A 22,479-nucleotide genomic window follows, 5' to 3' on the forward strand; every position below is an offset into this window, starting at 1 on the left:
AGCATTTGATCATAATCTATAATCATGTTTCGTGATGTATTCTCCTATCATCACTCATAATTGCCACATGTGCATAAATAATATTCCCTCCGTCCGCCATTATTTGTTAATATTTCTTTTAGGGACCATCCATAAATATTTATTGCACTTACTTTTTACCACCACCACTACTACTATTACTATTGGTAATGGACTTTTTACCATTAGTAGCACTCATACTTTTGGTAATGAAACTCAAATTTCACTAACTAATTTCACTCACATTTCCATTATAAAAATAATACTCCCACTCCAGTAACTTTTTTAATATATTTTTTTATATTTTTTAAAATCCGAGCCGAGTCAACTTGTGTTGACGGACAGCGGTACTATCACACTGCTTATTTAGCACTAACAAACTAATTAGTGGGTGTTTACATGGAGTTATCTAATGTTTGGTTGGACATCTTTTATATGCAAGATCAAGTTATAGAGTTAGGATATCTCATTTTAAAAAAGTAATCCATGTTCATTTACTATAATACCCCACCCTTTTGCCACCCAATCTAAATTTTCAATCCATGCAACATAAGACCGGCTTCACCTCGCATGCAGAGGAATTTGTGGGCAATAGTTATATGCTCTTGCACAATAATCAAAACTAAAGTTTTAAGCAATACAAACTTATAAAATGACAAACCAAACATGTACCCTATCTCACTCTAAACATTTTCTCATGGATCGCGAAAATCGACAAACCAAACGAGCCCTTAAACGGAAAACGAAACACATATAGTACTACTATAGACGACTCCAAACCCAACCATTCGCACATCTAAAAAGGACTGCCTCCGCCACAATCTCCGCCACATCCCCCGGCACCATCTCCGCCACATCCCCCACCTCCGCCTCCACCACATCCTCCACCTCCACCTCCACCACCACATCCCCCACCTCCGCCTCCACCTCCGCCATGACCTTGATGTCTCTTCTTCTTCTTTTTCTTCTTGTTGTGATCGGCGCAAGCGAATAAGAGCATAGACATGAGTGAAATGGAGACAAGCAGAAGCATCACTCCAAACCCCCAACCCTCATTACTTATCTCTCCCAAAACTCTTCCCATTTTGTCACTCTACACAATTGTATGTTTGTATGTACATATATAGTTGCACTAACAGAGACTGAGTCAATGCGCGCCAATTCAATTTTCTCTTATAAATTGACAATTTTCTCTTATGATTTTAAGTATGTTTTGGATTTTATCAAAAATATCTTTGATGAATTTGCATATTGACTGGTGATTCTTCTTTATATATTTATGAGATGATAATGATAATTCTGTGATGTAGAAAATCAATCGTGTTCATGATCTTGACATTCATGGAATGATACCAGTTTCTCATAGACAAATACTAAATCAAGACAATTCAAACTAGTACGGACATCCTCAAAAGAATGTGCAATCTTAAGATAATTTCAATTACGATCAAAGTATAGCTAATATTAAGTGCATAACTATAGAACGAATCTCAGTCATTAGATCAAAACGATTTAGTTCACTATATGAATTTAAAAACAAGGAGTGAACCAAAATACCTTTATAGTGAAGTATTTACTCTGTCAAGGATTTAGTTCACCGTAATCGCGTTTTGGGTCACTCCTTCGTGTGGTGAACTAAATCGCTCTTATAGTGAACTAAATTCGTATTCTCTAGCTAGTTATGCATTTAAGTAGTGATTTTCCTAGATCACTACTCCATATTTATAACTTTTAAGCATTGGGTTCAGTTTTCATAGTGTATACATCAGTGGATGTATAATATATTTATTGAAAATCATGATCATATTGGCATTTTTTATTGAAAATCATGAACATATTGTGCATAATTTACTTGTATTATGGTTCGATGTTTGGATAATCGGCGTTGATATATTCTTCAGAAATACTATCTTTCATCAATGCTCATATTAATGCATGCATGATTTGGACTACTTGTCTTATTATATACTCCATATGACTTACTTTTCTGCCCCAATTGTAAAGTTATAAGTTTTCCAAATATGTTAAAATCTTATCAGGAAATAATTGCTATAGGACTAGTAGTATTATTTATTCTATTGATCTATCATCTAGATATTTTTCTCTTACTATTCATCTCTTCTCGAACCCCCTACTGAAAATTGCTTATAGTTGTATATATTATTAATATGGATAATCAGTGTTGATACTTTCTTCAAAAATATTTTTGATCAACTCCCATATATAAAGCATTATCTTGAATGTATGATAACTCTAAGTTTCTTGAATTAGTAGTATAATTAAGTTAAGCCGCAGATTTTTACACTCTCTTTAACTCCTCACTTTCCTATCCTTTTCATTTCAATTAAGCTAAGCCACAGATCTTAATCCTTTCCATCCTTTAACTTTTCATTTCAATTGACGAAGCGTTTCCCGCAGTTCTCCGGGACCGGTGGTGGCCGGTAGGTAGGCCGACTCTGCCAAACCCCACCTACCTCCGCCACTAATGTCATCCCATGTACATATATACAAATACCAATACATGTTTAATACTAGTGGGTGCGTTAAAATGCTAATTTAGTTTATTAAAAATGTCAATACGATCATATTAAAATTGTCAACACATATTTGTGTTGACATTTAAATATCAATGTCAACATAATGTATTAAAATATCAACGTAACTTAAGTGTATGTTAACATTTCAGTATCATCGTGTTGACATTTTTAATATATTGCATTGATGAGTTAGCAACTTAAGAAAAAGTTAGCAACTGATGACACCCCTTAATACCAGAATCATATTAATGCACCTAAATGCGTGCTTTAATATATATCCCTATATTACAGCTATGTGATATACTATATAGTTGCATTTTTTTTATCACTGATTATTGACTATATACATTTGAGTTTTTATGGCTTAATAAGAGCTACCAATCATGTCCTAAGTTTATAGTATGAAAAATCCCTAACTCTTTCGTTCTTTATATATAAGAGAAATGTTTAGATTTGGAAGAGGCGGTTTTATGTTTTTTATTTCCTTTAATTTGGTTGGAATTACAGTTCATACACTCATTGCCATGTTGATATTCTGATTGTCGATTTTTTTTTTGTGAGAGCACATTTTATTTACAAGAAATGATAAGTACTACATGGTACAATGAGGGATTTTTTAGTAAACACTCCAAATGCTGAGACAAATTAAGCATTTAACCTAAAAAAAAGACGCATGTCACTAAATGGTGTGTTAACCAACGATTTATCAATGGATATCATGCCATCATTAATTATTGACGAATTACCTACAAATAAAGTTGTCAACGAACTCTCTGTTGGATTTCGGATGAGCATTTGTAAGTAGCCAATTTTGAAATGACCGTCTTCTTTACTGATATTAGCCGTTGATATTAGTCGTCGATATCCCTATTTTATAATATGTGGGGCCATCAAGAATGCAGGTTGTACATCCACATTAAAAACATCCAAATAAATACTACTCCACTAAATTAAGAATTGCAATGAAACAAAGAGTCCAATAAAACATGAGATGTGACATGTTGGAAAACGTGTATATGAATCCTAGTTATATATACTCTCTCTGTTTAGCTATAGTTGAGGTGAAACTTTTGGGCACGGAGTTTTAGAAATGAATATTAAGTGTGTTAAATAAATAGATAAAATATTAAGAGAGGAAAAGATAGAGATAATAAAGTATAAAGTGAATAAAGTAGAGAGAATAAAGTAAGAGAGAATAAAGTAAGAAATAGAAAAAGTTATTATATATGGAAATGACTCAACTATAAAGAAACTTCCCGAAATGGTAAAATGACTCAACTATGACGAAACGAGGGGAATATATACATAAGCGCTTCCATCGTAACCATATGTTTTGAGATGTATTCCCTTATGATCACAAATTGTTACATTACATGTGCACAAATAATAATAGTATCACACTTATTTCATTAATTTATCATGAATAAACTAAATTGAAAATGAAAGGCAGTATCACGAACAAACTAAACAGAAAATAAAACACTATAAAAAATAGATGACTCTAAACTCAAAATTATACACGAACTAGTATCATTACATGCATATATATATCTTCAGCAAGTGCATCTAGCAGCCACCGCCTCCGCCACATCCCCCGCCTCCGCCACATCCCCCGCCTCCGCCACAGCCACCGCCTCCACCACATCCCCCTCCACCACTGGTCCATATCGCGGCTCCGCCTGCAGCTCCAGCTTTATGAGTGCTACTGTCGTCACCGCCATCGGCACAAGCAAATAAGAGCATAGACATGACTGAAATTGAGACAAGTAGAAGCATCACTCCAAACCCCCAACCCTCAAACCCTTCATTGAGACTCTCTTCAAAAACTCTTCCCATTTTATCACTATACACAATATTATGTATGTATGTATGTACATATATAGTTGCATTAAGATAGACTAAGTCAATAGTCGCCAATTCAATTTTAAATTGGTTAAGAAAATCGGCAATTTGAAGGAAAATATGTAATTATGTATAGTCATTGTTGTTTTTCGCAGTAATTTCCTATCATATGAATTGTAGTTGTATTATGATTTTGATGTTTTGGAGTCATCCGTAAATGTCTTTGATGAATTTTCATACAGACGGGTGATTCTTTCTCATTAAAATATGTGTCATCCACAAATGAGACTATTTTTATTAAGAAAACCGGCAATTTGAAGGAAAATATGTGTGATTTCCAATAACTATGTATAGTCATTGTTGTATTTCGGAGTAATTTCCTATCATAATGAATTGTAGTTGTATTATGATTTTGATGTTTTCGATTATCCAAAAAAAATATCTTTGATGAATTTTCATACGGACGGGTGATTCTTTCTCATTAAAACATGTGTAATTCACAAACGAGACTATTTTTTAAGGACAGATGGAGTAATCTCTCCGTTTTTTAAAAATAGTAACTATTTACATTTTGGGTCATTCCTTAAAAATAAACACTTTAGAATCTTTCTACTTTAGAACACGGACCCCAAAATCTACTAACTCTACTTTCACTACTTTTTTTCTTCTTGTCTCTTACTTTACTCATTTTTCTTTTCATTTCTCTTATTTTCACTAAACTTTCTCATTTACTTTACCAATTATACATTAAAACTCTTGTCGTTTCAAATGTTTCTATATTTTTTTAATAAGGGGGAGTATTTTTTAGAGGATAATGATGCCAGTTTTTTTTTTAGGATAGTGATACCAGTTTTTCATAGAGGAGTAGTACTAATTTACTATCTTACTCATACTAATAATCATGATCATATTGTGCACTAATTACTTGAATGTTTGGATAATAGGCGTTCATATTCTGTTTCATCAATGCTCATATTAATGCTTGATTTTGACCACATGTCTTATTATATTTATGACATGTTTTTCGTCTCACCAATCCTAAAATGCCAAGCAATCTATTATCTCAACTATATGGCAAGGATTTTGCCGATATGGAGCCCAAGTCAATGTTAATAATTGTGGACTATTTAATGGCGTCAATGTCACTGAACAATTGCAACATTGACGATAGAGGATATAGGAAAGATGAGTAATTTGTACAAATCTTACAATATTCTTTCAATAATTTTTCTTAAACATCTTTACTTAATACTTATATAACTCCATAAAACTTAATCCTATAAATGATAAAAATATAAATCAAAGACAATTTTTAATGTACTATTCTTAATAATGATTAGTATTTGGAATAAATTAATTAGTAGAGTGTAAAACAATAGAGTTTTATGAATGATAATAGTAGAACAAAATTATAACAACATAAAAATGAAAAGAATATAAAAATAAAACAACACAAAAAAGGTAAATAAAAAGAGAGAAAAATTAAAAAGAAACGTATAAAACACAAAATAAAACAATCAAGCATAAATAGATAAATAGTTGAATAATAAAATTGGTTAGAGAGATTGAACCTACATCCTTAGGAACACAAGATAGACCGTTTGCACTAGAACTACATTACATTTGTGATATAAAATGTACTCCCTTTGTCCCTAATAATTCGTCACCATTTGACCCGACACGAGTTTTAAGAAATGTAATAAAAAAGTGTGTTGGTAAAGTTGGTGGCACGTGGATCCTGCTTTTATATATTAGTTTTATAATAAAATATGAGTGTGAATGAGTTAGTGGAATGTAGGATCCACTACTAAAAATGGTAAAAGTGAAAGGTGACAAATTTTTAGGGACGGAGGGAGTATAAAATGAGTTTCGCCCCTATTATGAAATAAAATTTTATCATGAAATAATTGCTATTGTATTATTCATACTATTGAATTAGTAGTATAATTATGTTAAGCAGCAGAATTTTACACTCTCTTAACTCCTTCACTATCCTTCTCCTTTCATTTCAATTAAGCTAAACCACAGATTTTCACACCCTCTTAATCCTTTCCATCCTTACTTTTCATTTCAATTGACGATTTAGCGTTTCCCACAGTTCTCCGGGACCGGTGGTAGGTCGGCCGACTCTGCCGGACCTCACCTACCTCCGCCACTAAATACTAATGTCATCCCATGTACGTACAAATACCAATACATATTAAGGAGTATTTCATATTAATGCACTTAAATATGTGATGTAATATATATCCCTATATTAGTAGTATAATTTAGTTGCATTAATTTTTTATCACTGATTATTGACTATATACATTTGACATTGCTGGTCAAGACGAGCTAGTTGAATTGATATCTCTTAAAAATTGATTAAAACCATCGGAAATTTAAAGGAAAATGTGTAATTAACATGGGTAGCTTACTAATTTTGACTTTGTAACGAATGGTTTACATTAAGTTTATGATACATATGAAAGATCCTTACGATTTCGTTCTTAATATAAGAGAAATGTTTTGATTTGGAAGAGGCGGTTTTATGTTTATGATTTTCTTTTAATTTGGTTGGAATTACACTCATTACCACGCCGATATTCCGATTGTCCCAAATTTAAAATTTGAAGAGAAAAATAACTTTTTAGAAAATTTTGTGATATTAAATAATACTCCTTCCGTCCTGGATAATTTGTCCCACTTTTCTATTTCGATCTATCCCACATAATTTATCTCATTTCACTTTTACCATATTTGGTAGTGGACCCATATTCCACTAACTCATTCCTACTCATATTTTATTATAAAACTAATATATAAAAGTAGGACCCACTTTTTCAACTCATTTTTCATTATTTCTTAAAATCTGTGCCCGGTCAAAGTGAGACGAATTATCCGGGGCGGAGGGAGTATATGTGAAGCTATGGGAATCGAGAGGGTACACCCGCACTAAAAACATCCAAATAAGTACTAAGATAGAATGGTGTGACATGGTTGAAAATGTATATATGAATCCTACTTATATAGTACTCCACTTATATATATACATATAAGATCTTCTATCGTAATCATGCATGTTTTGGGATGTATTCTCCTATGGTCACTCATAATTGTTACATGTTCACGAATAATAGTATCACACTTATTTGATTAATATATCATGAATAAACTATATAGAAAATGAAACGATATGCAAAAATAGATGCCTCCAAACCCAACCATTGCATCTACCCGCCGCCACCACCGCCTCCGCCACATCCGCCGCCTCCACCCCCACCTCCGCCACATCCCCCGCCTCCGCCACATCCCCCACCCCCGCCATCACCGCCACCATCGCCGCCTCCAAAGCAATCGCCACAGCCACAATCGACGGCACCGGCATCACGTTTCTTCTTCTTCTTATTCTTAGGAGGCTTCTTCTTGTGATCGGCGCAAGCAAATAAGATCATAGACATGGCTGAAATGGACACAAGTAGAAGCATAAGCCCAAATCCCCAACCCTTAAACACTTCATTCCTTCCCTCTCCAAAAACTCCTATAACTCTTCCCATTTTAATTTTATCACTATGCACAATATATGTGTGCATGCATGTATATATATAGTTGCATCAACATAGACTATTTCAATACGCGCCAGTTGAAAAAATTGAATAAGACCATCGGAAATTTGATGGAAAATCTCTGTGCTTTTCCAATATCTAATGACTTATTTTTCAGAGTAATTTTATAATAGTCATATATAATTGCTTGTGGTTGTGTGATGATTTGATGTTTTGAATAATCCAAAAATATCTTTAATTTGTTGAATTTTCATGTTGACTTGTCTTTATATATTTCTTGGAGGATAATTCGTTGATGTAGAAGAGCAAACGTGTTCGCATGTGGAGTAATGATTGATTTGACATTCATAGAATATTGATACCAGTTTTCTTTACTAATTATATCCATTATACTCCTAGTAATTAAAAATAAATTAAAACAATTCAAATAAAAAAAATTGGCTTACGCTAGGGACGTAGGCAAAATACATAATTATGTAATTTCTCAAGAATATCAATTGCAATTGCACCATGCTTGCTAGTTTGGTACGATGGAATAGAATAATATTGGTGAAATGGAATGAAGATAGGAATGAAATAAGTAACAATTTTTTTTAATTTATTTTACATTTTCATTCAATTCTTTTATTCATTCTATCATAGAAAATGAATAGAATGAAAGTAGGAATCATATTTCAATATTCCACTATTCTATTTTATCATACTAAGCATGTCTATATGTCTATATTTATTACTACAGGAATTGGGTTAATTAAGCTTTCATAATAGACATATTTATTTCATAATAGTGTAAGTAGTTTGCGACCAACCAAGGGTGGATGCATAAAAAAATATTGATAGGGGCTGTAATTTCTAAATTTTCTTCCAAGTTATACTTTTTGGTGTTTTAGACTTTGTAAGGGTTTTTATACAATAATTTTCATTAAACTTGGATAAATTTTAAAAATTTATAAAAGAAAAATGTTTAAAAAATATTTTTATTAAGGGCTTTAGCCCCACCCCACTTCCACATGTGTCCGCCCATGGCGACAACCCGAAACAGAATAGTGCAGCTAACTTAGCACGGATGGAGTATATTTTATTTATATTTATTTATTACAAATGTACTTACTAAGGTTGGGGTGTCACATATATAATTTTTAGACCTTTTCCCCTCTAAGTAACATTAAGTCATTAATATATTATATAGTTTGATGATTTATATTTTTATGATAACAATAAAATATCACCATAATATTCATGCAACAAATTAGTGTGCGAATAAAATTGCAGCAGTTTATGTAATCATTCATTTTTATCAAAATTATCATTAGCAACATCGAATTGATTACCAAAAGTATTAAAGAAAGAATAGACAATAATTATATATAGGACCTTTCACCCATATTAAAACATCTAAATTACTGAATGGCCATGTTTGGTTGATGGGAAAATAATGTTGGAAAGAAAAATGATTCTTGGGAAAATGAATCATCGGAATATGATTCCTAATAACTTTACTTTCCAGTGTTTGGAAAATATCAAGATTTTATATTTTATATTTAATTTAAACACCAAACTAAAAATATACTACTACTTATTATTTTTTATTTATAAAAAATAATAATATAAATTTTTAATACAGTATTATTATAGTAATGATAATAATTATATTTATTATTATGATGGATAATTTAAATATGAATTGTCCATCATAATATATAATAATATAATTTTCATAATAGTTACATGGAGTATTATAATCATAAATGGTTATAGTAATAAATAGATTATTATTATTAATATTATTATAATTATGGATATTATAATTAAATAAATTATATAATTTAAATTTCACTACGATTTTATTGATTAATTATTAATTTATAAAATAATAGTAATAATTATTTATTTTTATTATTATTATTATTATTATTATATCATTTACATTATAATTATATTTTAGTTAATACTATTATGATAATAGCAATTATAATAATATAGTTATAATTATGATAAATTTAATTATAGTTACTAAAATTATGGATGATTTATAATTTTAAATAATAATAATAATAATAATAATAATAATATTGCATTAAATTTGTAAGAATCCTAAAGCTGGGAAAGAGAATTAATACCTAAGAAAAGCTAGGTTCTTAATCCTGGAAAGTTGTACTAACTTTCCTTGTTCCTAGATTCTGATTACTTTCCCAATTTAATTAAAAACCGAAACAAACATAAGAATTTAAAATGTGAGAAATCAGATTACTTTCCCAGACAGAATCCTAACAACCAAACATGACCAATAAGTAATATCACAGAATGCAAAGTGAAATAATAAAACATGCTTCTACTATGTTTTATAATCCTGTTTCAACATACTCCGCCACCGCCACCGCCACCGCTAGCACCGGCTAAGACAGAACCAACAGCGGCAGCGCCGGCATAATTACGTCTCTTCTTGTGAGGGTGAGAGGGCTTCTTCTTTTTAGCACAAGCAAATACAAAGATAGACATGGCTGAAATGGAGACAAGCAGAATCAGTACCAAACCCCAACCCTCAAACACTTGATTCAATCTCTCTTTAACACCTCCTCCTATAACTCTACCCATTTTCAAATATGTATCTATCAATTTATGCAACATTATGTGATATATATAGTTGGGTTCATCTTTCATCACTGATTATTAAACTATTTATTTGAATTAGCTGGTCAATACTGTCCAATTGTATATTAATTTCTCTAAGTTGATTAAGACCACAGGAATGCATCAAGTTAATTAAATTTATATGACTCTCTTTTTCCAAATTACTAGTATCAATAAAATTGCTAATAGTGTATCCAATCAAAGTCGTGCATGTTAATAAGTTGTGCACGAAAAGAGCTTACTTGTAAGTTACATTATGTTTTGATCAATTCCCGAATTTTCGTATTAATGAATGATTTTGACTGAATGATACCTTCAAGTTTCTTGAATTAGTACAAATGTGCAATTAAGAATTTCCATGGAAATTTCTTTTGCTATTTTCACCCTCGTTGATTAATTCATTTCTTTTTCACCCTAGAAGAAAAAAGAGGGAAAAAAAAGTCGTGATTTTCACCCTAATTAGTGTTATGTCGATAAGAGCATCCGCAGCGGTGCTCTTTGAGCTGTCCGTCCGTGCCAGCGGCACGACGCTGCTCTTAGCTAAGAGCACGTCCGTGAGTGAGGCAGAACTAAATTAGGGTTAGTTTTTAGGATTTTATATTTAGGTATAATTAAATAATATATGGAGTATAATATTATATTAAAACAAACTTGGTTTTTCGGTTGTTTTTGTTTCTCCGATCCGAACCGAAAAACCAAAATTTTAAAATTTTTAAAACTGAACCGAACATAATTTTGAAATTTCGGTTTGGTTCGGTTCGAATATTCAGTTTTTGGTTTTTTTGCTCACCCCTAGTAGTTTGTGACAATCCGAAACAGAATAGTGCGACTAACTTGGGACGGATGGAGTATATTTTATTTATATTTATTTATTACAAATGTAGTTAATCACTAAGGTTGGGGTCTCACATATATAACTACTAGACCTTTTTCCCTCTAAATAACATTAAGTCATTAATATATTATATAGTTTGATGATTTATTTTTATGATAAAAATAAAATATCACCATAATATTCATGCAATAAATTAAAAACACACCAATAATAATCATTCATTTTTATCAAAATTATCGTTATCAATGTCGAATTGATTACCAAAAATATGAAAGAAAGAGTAGACAAGAATTATAAATATGACCTTTCACCCATAACATCCAAATAACTGAATAACTACTACTTCCTCTGTCCCACAAAAAATGTCATACTTGTGGGATGGTAAGAGATTTTAGGAGGTGTGACATCTTTTGTGGGACGGAGGGAGTATCACAGAATGCAAAGTGAAATAATAAAACATGGTTGGAAACGTATATATATATATATGAATCCAACTTACAATTTCTTACAATTTCAACATCCCCCGCCGCCACCCCCGCCACAGCCGCCATCACCACCACCACCACCGCCACCGCCACTGCCACCGCCATAATTATGTTTCTTCTTTTTCTTTTGAGCACAAGCAAATATGAAGACAGACATGGCTGAAATGGAGACAAGCAGACTCAGCACCAAACCCCAACCCTCAAACACTTGATTCAATCTCTCTTTAACAACTCCTCCTATAACTCTGCCCATTTTCTACTATGTAAGTATCTTATATCAATGTATGCAACATTACGTTGATATATATATATATATATATATATATATAGGGGTGTATTCAGATGAAAACCATAATGTATATTAAAACATCAAACCACGTAAATAATGTACATTATACACACTAATAATGTACATTTTATTCATGTATAATGTACTGTTCTAAATATTGTACACACTAATAATGTACATTTACATTATATGAATTCTGTACATTATGCTGACAGTACATTATACATGAATAAAATGTACATTATAAGTGTGTATAATGTACATTATTTTACATGGTTTGATGTTTTAATATACATTATGGTTTTAATCTGAATACACCCTTATATATATATATAGTTGGATTCATCTTTCATCACTAATTATTAAACTATTTATTTGAATTAGCTGGTCAGTAGTACTGTACTGCCCAATTATATTAATTTCTCTAATTAAGTTGATTAACACCACAGGAAATGCACCTATATAGGTATGTATACCTATGATCATTGTTTGATTTTTCAAGTCTATGACTCTCTTTTTCCAAATTACTAGCTAGTATCAATTAAATTGCTAATAGTGTATCCAATCAAAATTAAAGCCGTGCATGTCAATATAAAGCTGTTCACGAAAAGAGCTTACTTGTAGACTTGTAGTTACATTATGTTTTGATTAATTCTCGAATTTTCGTATTAATGAATGATTTTGACTGAATGATATATACCTTCAAGTTTCTTCAATTAGTACAATTATGAATCTTCCTGGAAATTTCTTTTGCTATTTTTCACCCTCGGTGATTAACTCATTTCTTTTTCACCCTAGTAGAAAAGGAGAGAAAAAATACAGTACTTTCTTGTCAAATACAGTACTTTCACTACTTTATCCATTATGGTACTAGTATATAGTAATAAAATTGATAATTGAAAGGAGGGATTTCGCACGCGTGTCGTAGGCGCGTGTCCCTTCCCATTCAACAATATTTATACGTTCTCACTTCCCAAAATACTATTAATTAGTACGTGGTAAGTCGGATGTCGATCCCACGAGGAACGGTCGTATCCGTTATGTATTTCAACACTTAAGAGTTTGGCGATGCCGCCACGCTTTAATTTAAAGAAGGAAGAAACTAAACTACAGAAATTAAACCATACCTACGAACATGGTGGGAACTAAAGTTGAAAATAAATAAAATGCAAGCAAACAATGAACTTAAGATAAAGCAACAAACTGCAACTTAAACTGGGCAAGTAAGTAAACTGAGCAGTTTAGCAGCAAAATCAGAACAGTGGCGAGAAAAATAACAACACTTTGTATAATAGCATTTTCGGGAATAAAAGGAACAAGGGGAAAGGAACCAGCTTTTGCCACGAAAAATACTAAGTAAAAGAGGCAAAAAGAACTAAGTAGAAGGCTGCTAACTAAATTCTAAGTGTTCATACCTAAATGAAAGCTAGAGAAGCTAATTTACTAGGAAAGAGACACTTAAAAGGTAATTCTAAAAGCCTACTTAACTAGCTAGTTTGGAGACTTCCTAAGGTGACTAAACTGACATGAAAAGCATGAGAGAGAGAGTTTAAAACTGATTTTTGGAGGCTCCATGTCAATGAGTGAAAAGGGATTGTACTAGTTGCTTGCTATGGGCTATTATCCAATGGTCAAAAGTAGTAGACAATTAAACTAAACAAAGGATAAAAGGATTAGCAATTTGAAATCAGATTTTTGGGTTCCTAAATACACCAAGGCACGAAAACTATGAGAAAAGAGAGACTAAAAGACTGCTACACACTTAACTATGCTAAAGAAACACAAGATCAACAAGTTAACTATCTAATTATGCCTTGAAAACACCAAATAAAAAGCTGAAAATTAGCAACTTGGAGAAGATGAACAAGCTTAAGAACATTCAACAATGGAGGATAGAAATAACTAAAGAAACTGCAACAACTAAAACACATTAGCTAGCATACAAGAACAAAGCTACTAAGCAAGGGAAAATCACCAACAATTGCAACTTAAATACACAAACGTTTTCTCTTCTTTTTTTTTTTACTGATTTTCGAAATTAAAAAGATGGAAAAGAAAGATTAACTAGCTGACCTAAACACTTAGAAAAGATCAAAGAAATAAGATGCAAAAAGAGAAATCTAAACAAGCTAAGCAAGTAAAACTAAACTAGCAACAACCACTATTTCTTTTTTCTTTTCTTCAATCAAAAGCTTCAAGTAGAATCAGCCCAGAATCAGCCCCTGCAAGACCCTTTCAAAAGCATAAAAAACTTCAAATAAACAAGCAAAGGAATCAACAAGGACAAAGGCTAGCTAGAGAACGAAAATAGTAAAACCAAAGCAAGAGATTAACTAAATGCTCAAGAACACCAACAACCAACCATAAATGCTAAACACCTAGAGATTTAAATACACCAAAAGCTCTTTATGATCAGCCCAACAACCTTAACTAGAGAGTTAAGATGCTGGAAAATGAGTACAAACAAGGAACTAGATCATTCAAAGCATTAAAACACTACATAACAACAAGCTTCACCCATGGTGAGCAAAAGTGGCAATGGCTGCCTATGGTTCGAAATTTACTTCAAGGATGAGAGAGAACTAAGCTTAGAGAGAGGAAATAAAACTAACTCAAGCTAGCTAAAAGTGGTGTCTCCAAAGTTAGGCCAAAAGATAAGTTTTGTTGTTTTTTTTTTTTACACATCTTTCAACCAATCTGATGTGGAAGGCTTCTCCACTCCCAATGATGGTAGTTGGCTTCTTTTGCCTTCAAAAGTGTCTCTTGTGGCCATTGGTAGCACAAAGACTCGTCAATTTAACTTTGAAATGTGACTGTGAAGAGGTGTCAGCATTGCTCGGACACTGGTCAATCCATCAAACTGGGCAGTTTGTGTCTTGTGGATTCCTTCCTTCTCCAAATACTGAATTTGTATCCAATTTGCCTCTACTTTTGCATGTAATCCAGAATCCATTCCATTAGCATGCTCGTCGGACCACTCCATTCATTTCCTGCCAAAACATGCATCTTTATATGCAAATTTTCAACAATATAGCATGAAAAGTGACTTCAAAATGGTGACGAATGCTAGCTTATCAATAATTAATCAAGACAATTCAAATTTAATAGGGTCACCCAAAAAGGAATAGAGGACTAATTTCAATTTTCATAGGACGAATGAAGTACTGTAAATCTGGGGAGTCGCATTTGATGCACATAGATAGAACAAGTTGTTCAATTAAAAGTTTTATTTACTCATTAGTGGATAATATTCTCGATAATACTTTGGCTAAAATGAGTTCATAGTTTCATGTTTGTTCTTGGAAGGAAGGAAAAAAAATTAAAGGCTCTTGATTGTGGATTCTAGTTAATCAAATTGTTTAGATACGTACATATTTCTAAGTTCTTGATGGTATGAAAAAAAATTAAAGGCTCTCATCGAAATCCTAACTTGAACATTTTGATGGTGGTTTATGGTGGAACAAAAAGAGTTAAGAGTGGAGAAGGCATGGTATTTATAGAGAAAATGGATGCATGGTAAAAGCTTGATTCATGAAAGAAATACATTGTCCAAAAGTTGTGGACCTTTTGCCAAATAAGGCAAGTTGTCACTTTTATCATTCACAATATACCATAAATGGCAAAAATATTACGTCTTGTCGCTTAAAAAGACGTGAGCCGTCGTTTGATAAGCGTGCTTGATGTGATGTGATTTCGTCGATCGTCTCGTCTTGATTTATCATGCTTTTTATCCTTTCAAGTAGGTATCGGAGTTTAAGGCGTGACTATTGAGCAAGATCCGGTGAGCATGGAGAGTATTTTTTTATTTTATTTATTTTTACTCTAATGTTGAATTCTATGTAGAACGTGTACGAACTTTTATTTGAAGCTCGGTCTTCGAAAACGGACTATAAGAATATTAAATATTGTAATAACACTATTTTCATTCACCGTTCGAACGTACTTCATACATAAAGCTCGATCACAACGCGTGGTAAAAGAGACTGGGCGCAAAGCTAAAAACTAATAAGTCTGTTTTCCAAAAGACTTGGGAAATAAAAAGGGCGGTCATTACATGTCATATTGAGTGATGGGATTATATATGGTCTAGAACTATTTGAAATTATAATATATCATTTGAAATTATAATATATCAGTGATTTTTATCTATACTACGTATTAATTATTTATTACAATGTATATGTTATAGACTAAGGTTGGGGGTGTCACATCATAATTTATAGACCTTTTGCATAATATAAACATGTATATAGTTTGATGATTTATATTTTTATGATTAAAATAAAGATCACTATAATATTCATGCAATAAATTAATGTGCGAATAAAATTGCTGTATCATTCATTTCTATCAAAATTATCATTATCAACGTCGAATTGATTACCAAGAATATTAAAAAATAGACAATAATTATAAATATGACCTTTCACCCATATTAAAACATCCAAATAACTGAATAAGTAGTAAGAATTACATAAAATATCACAGAATGCAAAGTGAAATAATAAAAACATGGTTGGAAACGTACATATAAATCCAATTTATTATACTAATTTCCAATAAGGATCTTCTATGTTTTATAATCGTGTTTCAACATACCCCGCCACCGCCACTGCTAGCGCCACAGCCGGCACTGCTAGCACCACCACTGCTAGCACCGGCTAAGACAGAACCAGCAACGGCGGTGCCGGCATAATTACGTCTCTTCTTGTGAGGGTGAGAGGGCTTTTTCTTTTGAGCACAAGCAAATATGAAGATAGACATGGCTGAAATGGAGACAAGAAGAATCAGCATCAAACCCCAACCCTCAAACACTTGATTCAATCTCTCTTTAACACCTCCTCCTATAACTCTACCCATTTTCTACTATGTATCTATCAATTTTATGCAACATTATGTGATATATATAGTTGGATTCATCTTTCATCACTAATTATTAAACTATATATTTGAATTACTTAGCTGGTCAATACTGCCAAATTGTATATTATTTTTTCTAAGTTGAATAAGACCACAGGAAATGCACCTGGATACTTTTCCAATATCTGTAACCATTGTTGATTTTTCAAGGTAATTAAATATCTATGAACTCTCTTTTTCCAAATTACTGTAATTTAAAATTTTATTAGAATTGTTATAGTAGTGTGTCCAATCAAAGTTGTGCATGTTAATAAGCTTGGAGTTATATTATGGTTTGATCAATTCTCATATTAGTACATGATTTTGACGGCATGATACTACTTCTTGAATTAGTACAAGAAGTCATGATTTTCACCCTGGTTAGTTTTATTTTATGTAGATAAGCTACCGATTTTTCTTATCAAATAATTAACTAGTTTATCCATTATACTAATTAATTAAGACAATTCAATTTTAAAAAATTGGAACATATTCGGGGACACCTTTAAAAAACAGTCATGGTTTTCTCCCCGGTTAGTTTTATGTAGATAAGCTACCAACTTTTCTTGACAAATAATTCACTAGTTTATCAAATATAATAATTGAGGAGTAATTAATTAAGACAATTCAAATTTAAAAAATTGGAATACATTTAGGGACACTAGAAGAGGAATAGATCGACTAATTTTGTGGGACGAATGAAGTATAAATTTAGGTCTATAATTCATAGTTGATGCACATAGATACAAAAAAAAAATGCTGTATTTAAAATTTTATATTCTCATTAATGAATAATATTGCATAATTCGAATCAAATTTTTTTCTAAGAAAAAAGGGTGTGAAGTTCAATGCTAGAGAAATGAAGAGAGGAAGTAATGTTGGCAAATACAAACCTTTTTAGTTTGGTACTTAACCAAGTTTTGGAAAGGTTGTGAAGTGAAGTTAAAAAAGTAAAACAATGCTTTTCTTAGTTTTCTTAAACATGTAGTAATAAAACCTAGTACTATAAGACAAGGCTTTTCTTGGCTTTTCCCATGCATCAAATTAAACACATCTTAAAACAAGCATCGTTATTAAACTTCTTTCACAAGATAACTTTACAAATAATATGGAGTAGTATATATATACACATGCATAGTTCTTGAAGATCTTGAATCTATATTTGGGGCCTTAATTTTCCAACAGACTTGAGGATGTGCTTCTTTTTCTTCTTCTTCCTTTTTTTTTTGTATGTACAACTCCTAAGGATGATCCTCCTCTGCAAAATGAGAGTTAGAGATGTGTTACAAAGGAGAGGATATTCAAGTTTTCAGATAAGAAACCACACAACTTACGCGAAGAGTCTTCGTCTATATGTACAAAGAAACTCGCTGCGACTATCAGATAGCACAGAAGAAGCATCAGCCCTTTGAAGTAATTTGATGTCCCTTCCTGCATATATATGTATTTGTATGAATGAGTTGCAATACGAGATTACTTTCGAGAAAGCAAGTTAAATATCTCACCTGTAGCATGAAGGCTACTACAAGAACCGTCATGATTAGAGTAGCCGTCTCAAATAGCTTGAAGTTCAAGTCCATCGGAAGCCCCATGATCCAACCAACAACCACGGTGAACGGTATCTGTAGTTATTGCACCACCAACTTTTTTAATGTGTAATCGCCTTCCGATATATAAATGGAAGAACAAACTCGAATATGCAGTGACAAACAAGAGATTGAAGGGATAGAAGTTTCGAGGTTTCTAAACCATACATGAAAACTTGAGACGATTGTAATTGAAACTAGTAGAGAAACAAACATCAGAAGTTTCTTCTAAAAATGCTAGGAAGAATTTTAATGCAAATCATGCTTTAATCATATTCTCGCTTAACAACTATTGTAAATCAACGAGCTTTTTGATGTGGTAAAAACATACCACAAACATTGATATTTGTGTTGATGAGCCAATCGCCACTCCTAGAGAAATGTCCTGCTCAAGTACTTGAAATTTGAGAAACCAAATTTTTACACAGGGTCGAGAACGAAAAACCAAACACTTACAAGCTTGTCCTTGACAGCAAACATGACAGCACCCGCATGCTCTGCTGCATTCCCAACAATTGGGAGCAGAATTACACTTATAAACTCAACGGGGATGTTCATCGCAACAGATGCCCCCTGAAAATACCATGTCACATTACCACCAATATCGTTGACAGATTACAAAATAGAGTAACCTAAATGAAGCAGTTCGTTAGACGTTACCAGTCAAAACTTTGAAGATATAGGGATGTTCCAGAAATAGAGTAGTTACCTCTATAGCATTAACCAGGTATTGAGACAAAACTGATATGAAGCAAGTCAACGTAAATAACCACACGATTGATTCCCACTTTGATATATCTGGAACTTCTTCGTCAACAGAGTTCCCACCAGTTGGACGTTCCTCCTGGGTTTATATGAATCGAGATCAATGTATAAAGCTAACCAGGAAAAGATTACTACAGAAAATTCTGCAATGCAATGCAAATGACTTGCAAAATATCTCATGAAACTGCTAGTAAAGAACTTTAACTTCTTATATACTGTACACGTTTAATGAGCATTTATTACAGTAGAAAATCGGACACTGAAGTATGATTCATCGAGTGAACACACCAAGATATATGATTATGAAGCTGCCTGGTGATTTGCGTTAACTATTGATTAGTCTCACCATAATATCATGTGGAATGCTACAACAGTAAAAACTTTGCCTAGTTTCTGCCTACAGGTTAATGTACGTAACGTGAGGGACCAGCTGAGCTTTAACATTTAAGATATAAATAAATCAGGAAAATTTCACAAGATAGTTCAATAATCTTCATCAATACATAGTGTTTCCACAATGACGGAGATATCTACCTCATTTATTGGCATATACAGATTCTTTTGGCTGGTTAGCTGGAACAAAATGTAGGCTACATATGCCACCAGCATAATGCAACTGCTAAACCTTGAAAGGGCAAGCTCTGATTTGCCAAAGTCTAACTCAGTGCGAGTGTAATGTAAAACTGCAGGAAATAAGAGACCCATAACTGCCATCAAGAGCAATCCCGAGTTCATTGCTGCCGATGGCTACAAGTGATTGGGGAAATGAAAAAACCTTGCAGTTAGATAACCAATAACACAAAACTAATGTATAGCATCTGAAAAAAGGTATGCCATCCGTCCCGCTATTAGTGGCCTACATGGTTTGTGTGTAAAGTGACTAAAGTTGAATAAATTTCTGTGTAAAAATTTTCCTTAGTTGGACTAGGCCACTTATAGTTGACAACCAGCATACAGGTCAGTTATAGTGGGACGGAGCGAGTCATAATTTCTTTTAGATAAGCACACTAATAACAATGCACCAACCTTGTTGAACACTTGCTCCCTTCTAAGAGCAAGCCCACCTCCAAAAAGTGCACATCCAAGTACCAATAACAGATTAGAAAGGATCGATCCCAGCAACGACTGCTGGACAACACGTATCATGCCATTTCGAAGTGCAAGCATGGATATTATCATCTCCGTTGCATTACCAAATGTAGCATTCAAAAGACCGCCAGCTGAGAATTCAGAAAAATGTGAGTGAAGTGTCATGTGGAAATCAGAATCATAAAGCAGATATCAAAATACATAGACAGCACTGAATATACAAAAAGAATAAACCATAGCCATATTTATATGATGGAAAAAACTGCAAGCATCTCCTTTACAAGGATTTATCTATGTGCTTCAAGAAATGATAGATGCGTGTTGAAAGTGAGAAGATAATGTGTGCATGAAAGTTAATGGGAGATGCCGTAAAAAAATTCCTATGCAGACCTACATTTAGAAGTTGATGCAAGTGAGTTTAGTAAATGGGGCATGTATGAATGCATTCAAGTTTTGACGAATAATGTTTCAGATAGATGGAATAAATCCTGGCATATATGGTAAATACAGACAATGAATTAGCATAACCTAACCTGTTGGTCCAGTAAAGAAAGCTAGCTGCCTACACCAAAAGAAAAGCAAATCAAAACCATATCAAATAATGAGCCATACAATGATTCAAGCTAGACACAACCCCTATTATGTTTACAGACATTGAGTTAGCACAAAAAATTTACTTCAGGTATGCAAGAACAAGCAGTAGTTTCATCGTTTGATATCCATAAAAAAGTGCATTGTGGCACACTTATTCCAAGTATCAAACCTCACTGAATGATTTTTTTTTTTAAATGCATTTATATATTCAAATAAAGTAGAATGCCCATCACATGATGTATGAAAATCTTTAAGATGAGATGTAAATAGCATACATACTCTGTAGCCCAGCCCAAACGTTCAGCCAAAGGGATGATGCCAATCAAACTTAAAAAGAACACCCATCCCTGGATTCAGTTCAATGCATTAGTCCAAAACAGAGAAAACTGAACCTTGACAAAGACAAACTGAGCTACAAAACTGCAACTCACATGATTTTTTGTAATTTTGTCAACTAATATCGCCGAAGGACCAAAAGGTACAAGCAAGTTCAATTTATTGGAAAACAGAACAATCTTAATACTGCGAAATATGCTCCTTAGTATGATACACCGAGAGCCACAATTTTCTGATCCATGGCCAACTATACCGCTCTCTGTAGTTATCTCCTCTGAAGATATCTTTCTCCCAGTAGGCCGAGAGCTGAAAAGAGGTAGCCCTTCAAGCCCTAACGACGACTTTCCAGATAACGAGTCCATCTGTTTGGATAATTTCATCTCATATGGTTAAACAAACAATGAATATTGAAGCCAGAATCAATAATTATTCAAGTTTTTTCACCATACATCAAAGAACTCACATATAATGATGAAGCTATCCTAACTGCTAAATAAAATGCTCAAATTTGATTTTAAGCAATCATTCCCACACAACATTGATGTAAACACACTAAACATACAATTCTAAACGAATTCACTTCAAAAGTTTCCAATTTCCGAGAGAGAAATGAACACTAACCTCGAGATGTAAATCGAATTCCGAGGTGGGTGAATCGGTATCGGCCATCTACTACAACTTGTGCAGCAAAACAAGAGCAACAAACAGCTACTCATTTCCTAACGCGGGCATTGTTGAGAAATTGGGGAAATTGAGACAAGAGAAAGCCCTAGAATAATGAGCCCCCACGAATTCAATGCTTAGAGAGAAAGATTCATCAAGTGTGGGGGAAGTCAACAACTGCTGCGGGCCAAATCAATTAATGAAAGTAAACTCTTATGAACAATTTCGATTGAATTTCGGGGCTTGAGTGTGTGAATTTGTGTGGGTTTTTTCTACGATTTGATAGCTGCGTTTCGATGATTTGGGCGTCAAGGCTGAGGAAGGGATTGAGGAATTGCCGAATTGGGAAGAATGGGAAAGGT

The 22,479-nt window shown here is 32.9% G+C and overlaps 1 protein-coding gene across 1 annotated transcript; it reads right to left on the bottom strand.

Annotated features, from left to right (window-relative positions):
- Positions 1-18,119: 18,119 nt before the first annotated feature.
- On the bottom strand, positions 18,120-22,479 carry LOC125186780 (vacuolar cation/proton exchanger 3-like). Its single transcript, XM_048083224.2, has 12 exons — positions 22,076-22,479; positions 21,550-21,816; positions 21,398-21,465; positions 21,058-21,086; positions 20,462-20,655; positions 19,970-20,182; positions 19,380-19,514; positions 19,127-19,243; positions 19,002-19,055; positions 18,590-18,706; positions 18,419-18,515; positions 18,120-18,342 (listed from the first exon to the last, which is right to left on the bottom strand). The coding sequence occupies exons 1-12, from the start codon at positions 22,121-22,123 to the stop codon at positions 18,326-18,328; spliced, it is 1,356 nt and encodes a 451-aa protein (XP_047939181.2). The 5' UTR covers positions 22,124-22,479; the 3' UTR covers positions 18,120-18,325.

The sequence above is a fragment of the Salvia hispanica genome, chromosome 5 (genome assembly GCF_029641045.1).
Source record: "Salvia hispanica isolate PSC_SH4W2 chromosome 5, Shi_PSC_v1, whole genome shotgun sequence".
NCBI classification, from domain to species: domain Eukaryota; kingdom Viridiplantae; phylum Streptophyta; class Magnoliopsida; order Lamiales; family Lamiaceae; genus Salvia; species Salvia hispanica.

Coding starts and splice junctions, on each gene's coding strand:
- LOC125186780 (XM_048083224.2), bottom strand. CDS start 22,123: ATGGCCGATACCGATTCACCCACCTCGGAATTCGATTTACATCTCGAG. Junction 20,183..20,461: donor GGGAGCAAGTGTTCAACAAG/GTTGGTGCATTG, acceptor AATCACTTGTAG/CCATCGGCAGCAATGAACTC. Junction 19,056..19,126: donor TTGCTGTCAAGGACAAGCTT/GTAAGTGTTTGG, acceptor GTACTTGAGCAG/GACATTTCTCTAGGAGTGGC.